The sequence below is a fragment of the Thunnus maccoyii genome, chromosome 6 (genome assembly GCF_910596095.1).
Source record: "Thunnus maccoyii chromosome 6, fThuMac1.1, whole genome shotgun sequence".
NCBI classification, from domain to species: Eukaryota; Metazoa; Chordata; class Actinopteri; order Scombriformes; family Scombridae; genus Thunnus; species Thunnus maccoyii.
The window spans coordinates 24,141,250-24,156,762 of record NC_056538.1 but is presented as its reverse complement, the minus strand read 5'-3'; the positions used below and the strand labels follow the sequence as shown (position 1 = coordinate 24,156,762).

At 37.5% G+C, this 15,513-nt stretch overlaps 2 protein-coding genes across 2 annotated transcripts; one reads left to right on the top strand and one right to left on the bottom strand.

Moving 5' to 3' along the window:
• Window positions 1-2,525: 2,525 nt before the first annotated feature.
• Window positions 2,526-7,413, bottom strand: ca4b (carbonic anhydrase IV b). The gene is made up of 9 exons (XM_042414518.1): window positions 7,402-7,413; window positions 7,221-7,311; window positions 6,856-6,900; window positions 6,590-6,754; window positions 5,721-5,866; window positions 5,545-5,637; window positions 4,813-4,879; window positions 4,459-4,622; window positions 2,526-2,717 (listed from the first exon to the last, which is right to left on the bottom strand). The coding sequence occupies exons 1-9, from the start codon at window positions 7,411-7,413 to the stop codon at window positions 2,526-2,528; spliced, it is 975 nt and encodes a 324-aa protein (XP_042270452.1).
• A 1,658-nt stretch (window positions 7,414-9,071) lies between these two features.
• On the top strand, window positions 9,072-11,564 carry LOC121898982 (dehydrogenase/reductase SDR family member 11-like). The gene is made up of 7 exons (XM_042414524.1): window positions 9,072-9,330; window positions 10,003-10,212; window positions 10,526-10,620; window positions 10,725-10,854; window positions 10,944-11,036; window positions 11,154-11,219; window positions 11,351-11,564. Exons 1-7 carry the CDS (start codon window positions 9,199-9,201, stop codon window positions 11,390-11,392), a joined length of 768 nt encoding a protein of 255 aa, XP_042270458.1. The 5' UTR covers window positions 9,072-9,198; the 3' UTR covers window positions 11,393-11,564.
• The last annotated feature ends 3,949 nt before the right edge of the window (window positions 11,565-15,513 follow it).

Below are 15,513 nucleotides of genomic sequence, written 5' to 3'. Positions count from 1 at the left end.
ATAATTTATATGTGTATCCCAGTTATCTCAGGACTAAATGATGTTTTCTGATGCAACACTGAGGTGTGCCCTGACTGAAATAGCAACGTAATGACAAAAGATCAAAGTGAGATCCTTAGATGAAACATTACAGCAGACTTATTGATCATTTTAGAAATAATGTTAAATGATTACGTTAGCAAAGGGAGTATGGTGCGCCTAATCGCTGGCCTCAAATATGTCATATTTTACTGCCGTGCAACTCTTAAGTCGTCTGTATAGATTACAGGAAGAGCTAACACTTCATATCTCGTTTATATTTCTGAGAACTCACTCACGCCTGTGTGTTTGTGACAAGGTGTGGGTGGGGGATGGTGCAATGCCTCTTCCCTATCCCAGCAGCAAATGTGCAATATGCTTGCAACAACAGAAACTTCGCAAAATGGGCGATAGACAGGCCTGTGTCCTCCGTTGTCTTGACAACCCTAACCTCAGAGTCACACCAAGTGAAATAAGAGGAAGTGGGGGATGGGTGGCGTGCACAAACCGAGAAAAGATGTCCTTGTAAGAAAGAAAAAGAAGAAGAAAAGACAAGCAGCCAGTAATGTACAAGACTGAAAAAAATCAGGTTGCAAATTAAGAAGTTTAATTTGTTGCAGGGAATCACACAATATACTCCTTTTTTCTATTCAAATAACACCTGCACACACATAAAGGTTATAATAATGAGCCTGTATGTGTCTTGTCCAAGAAAACAAAGAAAGAACCACTGCAGCAGGCAAGCATGACTGTGCATCCTGCAGATTATCTCAGCACTGTTGCGCTAGAGGCTGTGCTTGCATCAGACATCTATTCCTGTGCAACATGGGATTACATCCAAAGTGATCTCCTCGACTACTTAAGGTGATATAGATAGCGTCAGGATGCCAAAAACAAGCGCAGCATCTAATGACACCAGTAGGTATTATCCTCTCAGGTCACTTCTTAGGACTGATTGAATTATGTTTTACCTATGATGATTGATCTCAAACTCCTCTTCTCTGTGACTGTGTAGCTGAGACACAGTAGCTGGGAATGTCTCTTTCCTTTGAGAAATAAATTTTAAGTGTTCTTCTGCAGTGTTTATTCAATCAGTGTCACCAAGAGCATAAAAATGAACCGTGTTGAAACACGTACTTATGTATGTTGAAACTCGTCTTATAGTGGACACCTGCTGGGACATGTGTGGTGTCTACAGTACACACACCACAAAAAGACATCATTCCTGTTTCAGAGTCTAACTTTCTCATTACATCATCCTGCTGTGGTTAGAATCACGGGTTATAAAATGAGAGATTAAACTTCCCCAAGACTCCTAAAGATAGAAAAAGAAACATTTGAGGATATTCATGCACTATATTAGAACTGTACGTACAGTGTACAACTACTACCCAGGGTTCACTGCAAGCACAGCAAGCCGAACCAAGTCATTCAGAGTTATTCAGTGCTGCCACTCTGTGGATGTTAGTGGAACTGGAACTGATATTGTCCAGTTAGTGTGGATTATAGAGAAGTCATAGGCTGTGTTCACATTAAATGCTGAGTAGCCCAAATCCTTTTTTGTTTTTTGTTTTCTTGCCTCCAAATGACTAATCTGATCTCTGACTATGTGACCGCTGTCTGAATGGTCAGATCTGCAGCACTACTAGCTCCACTTGCTCCAAGTACTGGACATTTTACTTTTTTCTGTGCATATACAGTATTTCATTCTTATCTATTTTATATTTTTGTATCTTATACTGTATAGTGTCTATATATTTTATATAGTTTTTTATTCTTAATTAGGCTATCTATAGGTTTGCTCCAAATGACATTTCATTGTACTTCTGCAGTGACAATAAAGTATCTATTCATGTGGTTTTTTTAACTTCTCACTTCTCATGGTAAAAATAAACATGGAGGAGAGTAATAACAGCACCAGGGGTCAATAGAGAGATGAGGAAGTTTAAAATTTGTTGGGCGAGCCAAACTGGAAGTAACTTATAGTAGCTGAGCAGTTTTTTATTTGTTTTTTGGTGTTTGTTGCAGTTTAGGACCTCGACTGTGCTCACAACGGTTACAAAGAATAACGTGAACCATCAACACAAAATGATTGGATCTGTCTAAAAAATCAGAAATGAGCATTAAAGGTTCTGTATATACGTTTCAGAAATTCCTTCTCATTACACCTGTGGCCATTAAGCTGCAATCAGCATCTTATTGCTCGTGCTTGTGCTCGCACTCTGTCAGTGCAATCGAGCAGCGGCGCGAGACTATTGCAGTTGATATCTTCTTCCTCGCTTTCACTTCTCATAATTACATAAAAGATCTCTAACTTTGTGTTTTGCACCGTGCTTCAGCAAGGCATCTCACCCCCAGTCAGTCAATTAGACACAAAATCACACATACTGTACGGTAGATTCACACATACATAATTTACTTTTAAATATACAGTACAATATATTTTATGCATTTGACAATAATTAATGGAAATGGTCCTTTTGACCATCAGAACAGGACTTTGGCATTCATCCTGCGGTGTTCATGGAGAACGCACCAGCAGTGGATACCAGCACTGAACTGATGAGCAGTACAGTGCTAACCACAGCAACATGGCCTCCAGAGTAATAAATCTGCCTTCCATTCAAGGGTTGCACTGGTCTGTAGGTTTTTCTCATCTGGTTTCCATCAGAAAACTGAAGGTGGTTGAATGCAGCAAGCTGTAACAGAGATGAAACCACAGCAAACAGGTGAGTATTTACTCTGCAGGGTAATAATATGCCTGAATAAGACAGGTGATGTTCTATAGTTTTGTTATTGTCAACAAATCCTTTGAAAATACCAAAATCAAGAATACATTGAGCATACTAATATTGCCTGTGTAGCCAAAGCCTGATACATCTTATTCCTTTGTGCCATAGACCTCAATTGTTGTTTAAAGGGGATGTATCATGCACATTTCCAGGTCTATATATTTATTCAAGGGCTCTATCTATCTATCTTTTCATGATTTACAGTTCAAAAAACTCCTTATTTATGTCATACTGGTCCTTTATATAGTCCCTCAGTTCAGCCTCTGTCTGAAACAGGCTGCTTTAGCTCCAGTCTCTTTAAGGCCACTCTGTTCTGACCTCCGGTGGTTCCAGAGGCTATGTAAACGAACAGTAATAGGAAGATATCACTTCTTTTTCTAGTTCTTAGCTCAAAATGTTAATTTCTTAAATACATTTGTACATATTTGAACCAAAATCTGATCCAAACTATGTGAGTGGACAACTACAGAGCAGGCCATTTGAGGGCATGTGTAATTAATCTGACAGGTCAATGAGGAAGTAGAGGTAACATTGCAAACAGGGTTTTACATACATTCACTTCAACTTTTGGAACTTTGACCATGTTTAACATCTGACATTATAACAGTGCATAAATGACAGAAAATCACACAAGTATGTTTCGTCCCCTTTAAAACTATCAAAACACATCTGTGAGCAACACTTAAGATTAAGATTTCTTTATTGTCATTTCTCAGTACAAACATACATTGAAATCAAATTGATCTGCATTTGACCTATCCTATACACACACACTAGGAGCAGTGGGCAGCCACAATGCAGCACCCAGGGACCAACTCCAGTTCTTTTCGCCAGTGCCAGTGGTCAGGGGCACTGACAGGAGTATTAACTGTAATATACATGTTTTTGATGGTGGGAGGAAACTAGAGCACCCAGCGGAAACCCATGCAAACATGGGGAGAAATACAAACTCCACATAGAAAGGACTTGGGATGGCAGGGGTTCTTTCTGTGAGGCAACAGTGCTAACCACTTAGCCACCATGCTTGCTGCACCTGCTGCTGTAAAAACTCACCAGAGCACCAAATGTTTATTCATCCGCCGCCTATCAAATGCACAATTTAAGAGTAACAATTTCTAGGAATGAATGGGCATAGTCCTGACAGACACACACAAGCTGGGAAAGTTGGAAAATATTGAGAGACAGACAAACACATTGTTGGTCTTTGTGTTTTCATTTGGTTTGTTGTCAATATAAAAAAAATAAAGATTATTGCCAGCCTCATCCTTTAAATAAAAATTTGCAATGTCATCAAATTCTCCATTACAAGGTCCTGCCTATTTTTTACTTGATGAGAGTATTGTGCTCAAATGTCAAAAGACAAAACTGTCTTTTTCATTAATCTGTACCGTATACGTTAATGCATCAACAACAGAAATCTCCAAAATTGGAGATTTCTGTTGTTAATGAACAACATCATGAAAAATCTTGTATCTCCAGTTTGGGGAAATGCTGCATGAATTGAGATAAAGTGAAATAATGAAGTCTTACATAATATAACTGCTTAAGTGAAGTACCAGCACTTCAGTAATGAACCTAAAGGCAGTACTTCAGTAAATTAACTTCTTTCCTCCATTGAGTAAATGATAAAATATTGTCATAAAATTACCTGTTTCCTGCTGAGTGGAATAGTGCTTTCAAACAGGCTCCAGACAACAGCTTCAGAACAGTTGGGTGTAGTGAGGGAGCCTTTATAGCGAAAGTACTTGGTCATATTCTTCTGAGAAGGAATGAACATATCCAGGGACACACCTCTCAGTGTTGTGCTGTTGGCTGGTTTTATGAAATATTAAGAGGACAATGAAATACACTACAAAAGCTATTATTAATCAATAAATGTGTTCAAGGGAACAACTTCAAAGCTCTAATTGATTTATTGCTGGGGTGTAAGAAAAGGGTGTTTTATGACGTTGTGTTATCTCATGACATTTGCACTTTAGCCATGTCAGCAGATATAACTTACTGGGTCGAGTGATACTCTTCAGGGCATTTATGAGGGGATCAAATTTCTTGTTTGCAGAACTTGATTCCTGAAATGAAAGAACATGTTTAAGTGCCTGAAATCATGAATGATTTGGATGAAGCAGACACTTAAATTGTTTGAATTAAATCATTAGACACTGAAGTCCCAGGAAACATGACATTATCCAGAAGGTTCAGGATGGTAATTTTATGCTTTGTGTGTCCTGATGAAAGAGACGGTTCTCTGAAACGTGTGAGAACAATAACATTTATTGAAGGATTTCACAATTTCTGTGGTGTACCTCAAGGCTCAATTCTTGGACCATGTGTTTTCTTCTTTATGGATGCCATTGTTAAAGGAATCTCTGGACAAATCCAATTAAATGTCTGTTACCTCCATTCATCAAAGCTGCATCTGAGAATCCAGGAGCTCTCTTTAAATTTTAGATTATGTTAATTTACTAGCCAGGCTACAATTGTATCGATGTAATCCCTCTGTCCTACCTCTGCTATACTGTAACATCCTGTTCTTCTGTCTCAGTTGACAAGCTATGATACAGTGTGAAAATATCATCAAAAATTTCAACCATCTTCTAAGCCTAGGTGTGTATACTTATTAATAGGGATTTTTTTCATTTTTGATAATTCATATTACATATTATTTTATATTAGGAAAACATCCATGTTAAGCTTCTCTCTGCTGGTTTTGATAAAGGAAAACAAATAAAATCACCTGAAAAAAAAATCCAAGAACAGCCACACCTTCAGGGTCTCTTACAGCCTGGGATAAAGAGTCGTATTCTTCTTTTATGTGGACAATATGCATCTGTAGAAGGCATACAAAGGTTATTAAAATGGATTTTCTAACATGTGGTGCTAATTTTAACACACAGTGACCAAATCTTATACCTCCATGGGAGCCTGCTCTCCATCAACCGTGTGTTCAGACCCTGGGCCTCCATCTTTGCCCCAGTGAAGGTGGAGTTCAGCTGCCTTGTATGTTGTGACCAGATTTCCCCCACTGATCCGTATACTGAATGGCAAATGAAGTTTAACTAGAAAAAAAAAGTAATAACTGAAAAATTCAGGTAGAAAAATGATGCATTGAAACCCTTCCTGTGATAATAAAAATGACCTTTCTGGACTTAACTTCAGTGCAAATTTAAAAAGAACATCAGTGTTTTTTTGCATCTCAAGGGTCATGAATCTACTTTTGGGAGTCACTTTACATTAAACCGGGCTGCAGCACCTTTTCTTCCTTTCTCTTTTATTACACATTTTTCCCCTCTCTTATACCGTATACTGTAAAACCATTATCTCAGCAGTTTAGAACTGAGGCCTTATGACTATTTTACAACCAATCAAATTGATGTCATCCACTCCGAAGGCAAGGCAAGGCAAGGCAAGTTTATTTGTATAGCACATTTTAGCAACAAGGCAATTCAAAGTCCTTTACATAGAGCATAAAAGGCATCAAAAACAGAATATAAAAGCAACACAAGTAAAAAGACATATAAAAACTATTAAAAAGTGTTAACTTTGGAAATAAAAAGAAGCTAAAAGGGAATAAAACAGATAAAACAAGAGAATAAAAGTTACAGTGCAATGTAAAATATTAACCCTCAAATTTGGTCTAATGAAAGGCAGCGGCAAACAGAAAAGTCTTCAGCTGTGATTTAAAAGAAGCAGAGAACTACTGTCTTATTTGTTTGTTTTTCATTCAAAGCTGCAATTATTATTTTTTCCTAATGCAGGTTAAAGGGGTTACAAAGACATACCGGTGTGACCATTGTTTATAAGGTGACCATGAAAAGTTTCTTGATAGCCAGTGAAGTGGAAAGGAGTGAGACGTTCATCTAGTAGCACTCTCCTTGTAACGATGTTAACTGGAGACTGGGATCTGCCACTGCAGGCCTGCGAAATCACTTCCCATACGTCTGGCCCTGTAAAGCAAGAAGATAAATAACAATGTTCACACGCTGCTGCATTCAACTCTACTGGGTTTTTAAAATTTTTATGGTGAGCAGTTTGTCTTGAGTTTTACCGGAGCAGGTGTGATTGCATGTGACTTGGGACTGGTAGCACCAATCTGGAACAAATGGTTTGAAATAAGTTCATTCAATATGAGATCAAAAACAGCTACAGAATTACTCCCGGCAAGGAAAATTATCAGAAAGAAAACTGTGTTTTTGTCACAGACGCATACACTTCTTCCATTAATTGAAGACTATTCTGCTACTGTTGGTGTCATACAGTAACTATTTTGGTTCCATATAACATGATGTAAAAGAACATCAGATACCAGACAACTTATTTACCACCAACCCATTACTGAAACTGAATATATTTAATAAAATCTGTCCAAATTTGCTGTATTTCCGTCAATTAAAATTATTTTAGTGAACTTACCTGCAGCTGTGACAATCTTCATGGAAGATGCAATGAAAACTAGAACACTTGTTAGCAGCATTGTAAATGTACTGTATCTATCCCAGTCCGCCTGTATTAAACGTTTTGGAAGAAGATGTCAGAAACAGAGTTCAACCAGACTGTTATAAGACAGGTGGGCCTACCTATGAATCCTGCTCACACCCGCCCACATGCTTTGCTTTTATGACCCCTGATTTCTGTGACCACTGATGCACTGATATCTGAAGGCTCGTATTCAGAAGATAATGAATAATGAGCCCTCATTCAGAGGGTTTGGCCTGAAAAAACTCCCAGCTGGAATATGCAGTTTAGCTTTGTTTGTCTTATTAAACTTATTTAAGAACAAAAACATTTTTAAAAATGGTTTTCTTAATCATTTCTTGAAGGCAGACCTATCACTATATGACAGTAAGAGGATAATGATGGCTAGTACTGTACTGTATGTTGTTACTGCTGCTGGTTTAAATACTGCATGGATACTTGTATAACTATTTCTATTATTTATACCATCTCATGTACCTACACCAAATTTCTGGAACTCTATTCAGTATTTAAATGTATTCCTTATTTTATCATTATATTTTTCTTTTGTATGACTCCGAGTCCATAATAATAATATATGCCTAATAACTACTACCTCTTGCAACTTCAGCAACTGGTCTTACATTCAGTTCATCCACCAGCACAAGCAAAATACAGCTTTTCAATTATTGCATTCCAGTATTAAAAACTGACTTGCTTCACAACATTTTGATTAACATATTTTTAATGAATTCAACTGTCATAAGGAGGTGCAAAGTACAAATTGTGGTGAAAATCATGAATAGAAGTGCGAATATATGTTATTATGAAAAATGGACATATAGAGTATGAAATGAATTAAAATTGCATGAACTCTGCACTATTGGATACTGGACCATGATTGGATCTAAATACAGTAGTTGTGATGTCACAAATCATGCTTGTAGTAGGTAATTGGCTTAAACTCATAGAAAGAAAAGAAGAGTTCAGAGAAACTTTCCACCTTGTGCAGATTAATTTGAAAACAGCTTTCTAGTGTTAAACTCTGTACATACATCATTCTGCACATTGAAGGTTAAATATCACAGTCAACTAACAATAAGAAAAACGTTTTGTTTTTTTTTTAGAAGAGGAGGACTTTAATAATAGGCCTTAATGTTTGAAGCCCCCCTCCACTCAAAAATGTGTTTTGCGCATTGTTCCTTCAGTTGAATGTTTGAGTTTCACTGTGCAGAATGATGTACGTGCAGAGTTTGAGATTTGAAGGATGTTCTCACATTCAGCTGCTGAAAGTGGAAAGTTTCTCTGTGCTCACCTCAAATCTGAGGTTAAGAGTTATACGCTTGTATGCATGATTTGTGGTGTGTGATGTGGAAACTTGAAGCATCCAGTTCACATACACTGAGAATTAACTTTACAGTGAAGAAGGAGACATCTCATGTCCAGCAGTTAAACTTTTGAAATAAAAAATATCTACACATTCATAGACTGTGGATTTTTAATGAGGTAGAAGGTGTAGATGTCATTTTAAGAATTTCTAACCATGTAATTGAACTTGTTTTACAGAGAAATGATATCAAACAAAAATTATTATTCACAGCTGAGTACCTTCATATGTCTTGAAACATGTGAAACATGAATATTTATGTTCAAATTTAGTTGTTTTAATCTCTGGCCTAAGAGATTGGTAGTCCCATTATACAACAACATAGAGATGATTGACCTAGCCCTTGAAAATGCATTTTTGTGCGAAATCCTACACTTCGCTGTTGTCCTGAATGCAGCACAATGACGTATTGTACATGGGCCGAGCTGTGCACCTTCCAGCGTGCTGCGTTCACGGGTACGCAGCTTCAGGGACAATATTCTGCAGTACTCTTCTAATTACTGTCAGGATTTTGTGTTGACACTATAGTAGAAACCGTGTGTCGGTGTGATGGACCGCTGGAAGGGCAGGGTGGCTCTGGTGACTGGAGCCTCGGTTGGGATCGGTGCGGCCGTTGCTAAAGAGTTAGTCCGGTATGGTATGAAAGTGGTAGGCTGCGCCAGGGACCTGGAGAAAATACAGGTTTGCCCTAAACTTTAAACTTAATTTCTGCACTTGGGGGGATTCAGGGAGTAACAGCCCACTACAGACAAGAAGTACAAACCAATGTTACACTGCTAGAGAAGCTAGAGCTACTTAGCTAGCTAAAAACTGAAAAACAAAGACTATAAATTAAAAATTGAAGGTGAGGTCAGGTGACTGATCAGCTGTACATGAAGCACTTTATATTCAAAATAAAAAATGAAAGCGCATTAACCTTAAAGCTATTTTTGTTACAGTTAGATGCCAAAATCACAAAGAAAGACTCAATCACACACAATATAAATTATTGTTCTACAGTAACTGTGTTAAACACTTTTAGCTGAGTCACTATTACGTAAGTCAGAGTTAGTTAATGTTTCTCCTGATATCTGCCTAAACCAAGAGAAACCAAAACACAAAAAGTGACCTTTTCCTACCCGCTTAAATACAAGGCCTAATCATTTCAAACCTTGCTGTTAATCATATTAAGTCATAATGCACTGAAAGGTTGAAAGATATCTTCTTGATTTGACTAATTTGGGCAGCTGAAGCTTCATATTAGCTTGAAAAATTGTTAAATTGTCCTTTTAATGTTACTGAAAATGGAAAACCATTTCACAAAGTTGTCTCCAAAGCTGATATTCTGACTTTTTTTCTTCATTTGGGTTTCAGAACCTGGCAGCTGAGTGTCAAAGTGAAGGCCACAGTGGTGTTTTGGTGCCCGTCAAGTGCGACCTGAACAATGAGGAGGAGATTCTGTCCATGTTCTCTGCCATCAAAGCCCAGCACAAGGGTGTGGATGTGTGCATCAACAACGCTGGCTTGGCTCATCCTGAATCACTGTTAGCTGGCAAAACCAGTAGCTGGAAGAACATGCTGGATGTAAGAGCTAAATTTCTTTATTTTAGGAATTAAATATAATTCTGTGGGGAATTATGGCAGGAGGATAAAGGCCCCTGTTGTCATAAATACATATAATAGAATATATGTATTTATACGTGACCTCTAGTTTCACTGTATTTATGCTAAAATTTAGTCAATATACAACTATTGGATTGTAAAACTGGGTCAAGTATCATCTAAAAAATACGAAAATGTCTCCTACATCTGCATATTAGCTCATTTATAGACTAGAAGCCATTATCTGGTGAGTAATAATGCTGGGATATTTCTGTGATTTCATATATTCATGCAGGTGAACGTCCTTGCATTGGCGCTATGCACACGTGAAGCTTATCAGTCAATGAAAGAAAGAAATATTGACGACGGACACATCATAAACATAAACAGGTGCAGTTATATTAACTGATGATTTATGATGTTGATGATCAAATACTGGCGCTGACCTGATTTAACCTTTTCTACAACTCACAATTCATCTTTTCTTGTCGCAGCATGAGCGGACATCGTGTGGTTCACAACACTGATGTGCATTTCTACAGCGCCACCAAGTTTGCTGTGACAGCCCTGACAGAGGGCCTGAGGCAGGAGCTGCGTGAGGCCAAGACCCACATAAGAGCCACAGTGAGACTTCATCACTCCCCATCCTCACTTTAAATAAATATTTTCACTCGACACATTCAGTCAACTCTGATAATGTCTTCTTTCTGCAGTGTATATCCCCTGGTGTAGTGAAGACAGAATTTGCTCCAAGGCTCCACAGCCAGAACATTGATAAAGCTGCTGCTGCATACACAAAATTTAAGGTAAAAATATTATCTCAAGATGCCTAGAGTATTGCTGATATAATTACTAGAATATCAATATAATTTCTAAAACATTTTAGCCGCTCTAAATGATTAAACGTTTCACTTCTCTTTCAGCCTTTGGAAGCCATAGATGTAGCAAATGCTGTTACATACGTCCTCAGCGCCCCTCCCCATGTACAGGTTTGTGGTTTCCTTTCTCATGTACATATTTTAGTGCAACGTATCACAAAGGGTTACAACCTTTGGTCTTTCACTGTCAAAATATCAGTGGTTTAACTCTGATGTGATAACCTCCACATCTTTTCTTTCAGATTGGAGACATTCAGATGCGACCTGTGGAGCAGGTGTTGTAGCAAAGGCAACATGTGACAGTTGAATTAATGTACTGACGCATTCATCATCTGACTCATTTCCTACAATAATTGTGAAACTCATTACTTTATCTGATCATATATGAACTTTTGCTCTTTTGTTCACTCTGTAATCTTGCACCTAAAGAATAAATATCTCGATTTGGAAATGAAATTTGTTTCACAGAATTTTGATTTCCTGCCAGGCAGTAAACAAATACTGTAGTGATGACAAACACAAGAACATACAGCCACAAAAATATATGAATATGAAGAATATAAAGACTATAAAAATATTCAAAAATTGCACACAACATATTTGATTTTACAAAAGTTACAAGTTGGGATCTGGTAATAGACTTGTTCTTCTGTCAGAGGTCAAAGGTCAAGAGCATGTTCAGCACAGTCACTCTGCAGCTGGTGACGTGCAGGAAAACCGTTATGTCAAAACAAGGCAACAGTTTATGTGATATTTTTTTAAACCAGTTTCCTAATAATTTAATGATTTCACCAAAATAATCCCCCTTTATTATACAGTATATTTATCAGAAAGATTAAAAAACATTGCCTACAATGTTCCTGGTTTTCCATGATAGACTACATGTTGTTTTATCTTTCCTGGTTTGACTGTCTTAGAACAATGGTCAGGTGCCCAAATGAACATTAACACATTTTTCTTGCTGTAATCATTCCTCCTGTTCATACTGAACATTAGAAGATCTCTTCATAATGCACTTACAATGTAATTGATTGGGAACAAAATCCACAGTCATCATTTTGAGCAAAAATGTATTTAAAGTTTATCTGAAAATAATATGAGGCTTCAACAGTCTGAGTTAGTCAAATAAAGTGGATATCTTCCACAGTTACAATCGTTTTAGTAAAAAAAAATCCTTCTTTGAGTCTTGATTGACAGTGTTTCCTTGTGGAGCTGCAGTGGAAGGATCATAGCACAAAGATGAAATTGGGCTCTAAAAAGACTTAAACTTTGAACAATATTGGTTTGACTCATTTCGACAATTGAAGCTGCATCTTAGTTTCAAATAAACTTTTAAATACATTTTTGCATGGAAGGAAGACTGGATTTTGTCCCCCCTTCAATTACATTGGAAGTACATTATGAAGGGATCTCTTAATGGCCACTATGAACAGGAGGAATGATTACAGCAAGAAAAACATGTCATGTGTTCATTTGGGTCTCTGACCATTGTTTTAGGACAGACTTGATGTCTTCTGCTTCACTGAAAACTATATCCTGGGAGTTTTTGGTTTCCATGTCACACTAGTGTCAAACTCTGCTCATAGTCAAACATTCAAGTGAGGCAGCAATAAACAAAACACTTTCTGGAGTGGAGGGTCACTTCAAAAAAAGGAAATTCACAGCAGCAGCTCTGATGCTGGCATGCTTGTGCCTCACCTCCATAGATGTTTGTCAGGTTCATATCTGCAGTCATTCTCTGTCCTCAAATACTTGTCACAGTCCGATATCAAAACACACAGATATGGTCAGGGGTCATCGGATTATCTCTCCTGTAGATAAGAGATTTCCCTTGAGTAATATGGAGATATGAGGTTAGGTGTTACAACAGTGTTTGCCATCTATCAATGAAATGTGCTGCTTATGTAACACAACTACTATAGCCTGTCTGAATGAAAATCTGTTTTTACAAGACTTTGTCTATTTCCTTGTTTGTATAGATTAGATGCAGTGTTAGTATAGGGGGTGTGTGTGGGGCAGGGATCTCATTAGCAGTCAGATACTGTACAGCAGAATTAGTCCTGTTTTGACCTGTGGACTTTTTACAGCATGGGTACACCTGACACAAAACTCCATAACATTTAAAACAACACATTAGTAACTAGGGGTGTGCCTGAAATCGAATACATTATTCAGCAAAGCACCAATAGTGGGGGTTTTTACGAATATTTGTTTCATACAAATATTTTTAAAAAATTTTCAGAAGAAAAAAAAACATGTCAAATATCAGTACACAAGTCGGTTACATTGCTATCTCAGTCTCTCCCCTCTGCTTCACTGTTACGTCTATCAGCAGGTCTCAACAAGGGGAGTCACATCCACCTGCTACATGATGCACATTTCCACAATCCTGGAGTTGAGAGTGTTCGCCAGGGATAAAGCTGAGCTACTGACGCACACGAAATGCTTACAAAGGACTGTCTATAACCTGTTGTTCCCCATCTCCTTTCCACAAGGTTAGGTTGTAAAAATCAGGCAATAAATGAAAATTGCAAAGCAATAATCGCCTTTGAAGTTCTTCCCTACATGTTACACGGTGTACTGTCTCGGTGTTATGGGTGTATAAATAGGTAGAAGTCTGTCTGCAATGTGGCGATGAGTTAAGTTTTAGCTCAGTAGTCAGCACAGTCGTCTATGATCTGGAAGACTTCAGTTCAAGTGTGGGGACCTCCTTCGTGAGGTAGTTTATTCATAAACGCTTGTAACACTTTAATTTTCTAAAATTAAAAGCGTAATAAGAACAAAAACAGGACTTTTAGGCCTCTTTCCACTTTTTTTCAAATACAAATAATTTTGCTGCCTCAACAAATATAGATACAAATACAAATATGGGCCTTCTGCACATCCCTATTAATAACACTAATATTAAGAATAATAATTAATGCAATATCTGGCCTAAAATAATTCAAATCTATTACGTGCATAAACACTGTGTTAAGTGTGTGTTATGTTTTGTAGTTTTTTATATCCTGGTCCACAGAGAAACAATATTTAATTCAGCTATACTTTCTTAATGGTTAAAATTTCAGATGAACTTCAACTTGTTTATGTTGGTACAGTGTTCTGAAAGTGTATTTCACAGTGGTTTGGTGCCTCAGTACAGCATAAGGATGTTGATAAATGTGTATTGGCGGTAGAATTGAATTTGAATAATATGTGGATTGATGTAGATTCTTTTTCTGTTTTTTCATGAAGGATGGCGAGGGTTAACTTTTGTAGAAAACCAAATGAGGAGAGAAGTTGCCAAGAAACACAGATGCAGCTGATTGTGAGCTAAAAATCAGTTCTTATTCATATAAAAATTGTCAGCCTCCTAATGTACAAATATGCCAATGAGAGACATCTAAACCTTCTTCACAGAGGTTTCCAGGATGCCCAGGAGATGTTGACATTGTGGCCAGTGTCTATGTGGAAGAAGAAGAGTTCTGGTGAGACAAGTGCAAGAAGAAAGAGGTCAGACATCACAAACTTTATGGTTTCTGACACAATGGTTTTAAAGTGGCATTAAAGTGGCATTAAAAATGTTGCAAATAATAGAAATATCAACATTTTGCAAGGATGTTTTATAGACTGAGTTAGAAGAATTAGGATATTAACAAGAGAAAATCAACCCAAGTGGTTTAGTAAAACTTGTTAAAAATATTTATAGTCAGTTTTCAGGCACACAAAACTGTCCCACAGAAGAGAAACTTGGTCCTTTAATGTCCACTAGATGTCACTAAAGAAGCTGCTTCAGATACATTTCAGAATGAGATGTGAATGTGTGTATCAGTGTCATAATCTAATTTATTTGCTGACTTATAAATTATGCTTTTGGTGCTGCACATCATCACACAGTTGTTATGTCTGATACAGCCTACAGGGGAAAAACAGAACAGGCTACAACTCCTCGCATATGACACACTGATCACATTAAGCTACATTTAACTGTGATAAAAAAATGTACCTTTATTTTTATTCAACAAAATCTAAATTATTTAAATCACAATTAGTGTGTTGTCATTGTTTGAAATTATCTCTTCACCGTTTATCTGCAGCACTGACACCCACATGGATGCTCGGGATGGTCTGCAGGCTCACCCACAGACCTACGAGTGGCTGCACAAGATGCTTGTTGATGGTTTGAAGTCAGCAGAAGATGCCAACTTGGAAAAACTTGGAGCTACGCACAAACCTGGAACTGGATGCCTTTGTGGAACAGCTGGAGAGGCACAGAGACAATGAGAAGGTAGCATCCTTAAGTTTTTGTGCCAACAAAGTGACATCTAATGTTAATGCATGTTAACAGTGTTTTATTCTATAACTCTCAGGCCTCTATCACATTAATTTGGGTCATTTGGGCCTTTAAGCGACAAACAACCACAAT

Coding starts and splice junctions, on each gene's coding strand:
- ca4b (XM_042414518.1), bottom strand. Junction 6,755..6,855: donor ATGCAATCACACCTGCTCCG/GTAAAACTCAAG, acceptor CTTGCTTTACAG/GGCCAGACGTATGGGAAGTG. Junction 5,867..6,589: donor TATAAACAATGGTCACACCG/GTATGTCTTTGT, acceptor TTTTTTTTCTAG/TTAAACTTCATTTGCCATTC.
- LOC121898982 (XM_042414524.1), top strand. CDS start 9,199: ATGGACCGCTGGAAGGGCAGGGTGGCTCTGGTGACTGGAGCCTCGGTT. Junction 11,037..11,153: donor CTGCATACACAAAATTTAAG/GTAAAAATATTA, acceptor CTTCTCTTTCAG/CCTTTGGAAGCCATAGATGT. Junction 11,220..11,350: donor GCGCCCCTCCCCATGTACAG/GTTTGTGGTTTC, acceptor CTTTTCTTTCAG/ATTGGAGACATTCAGATGCG.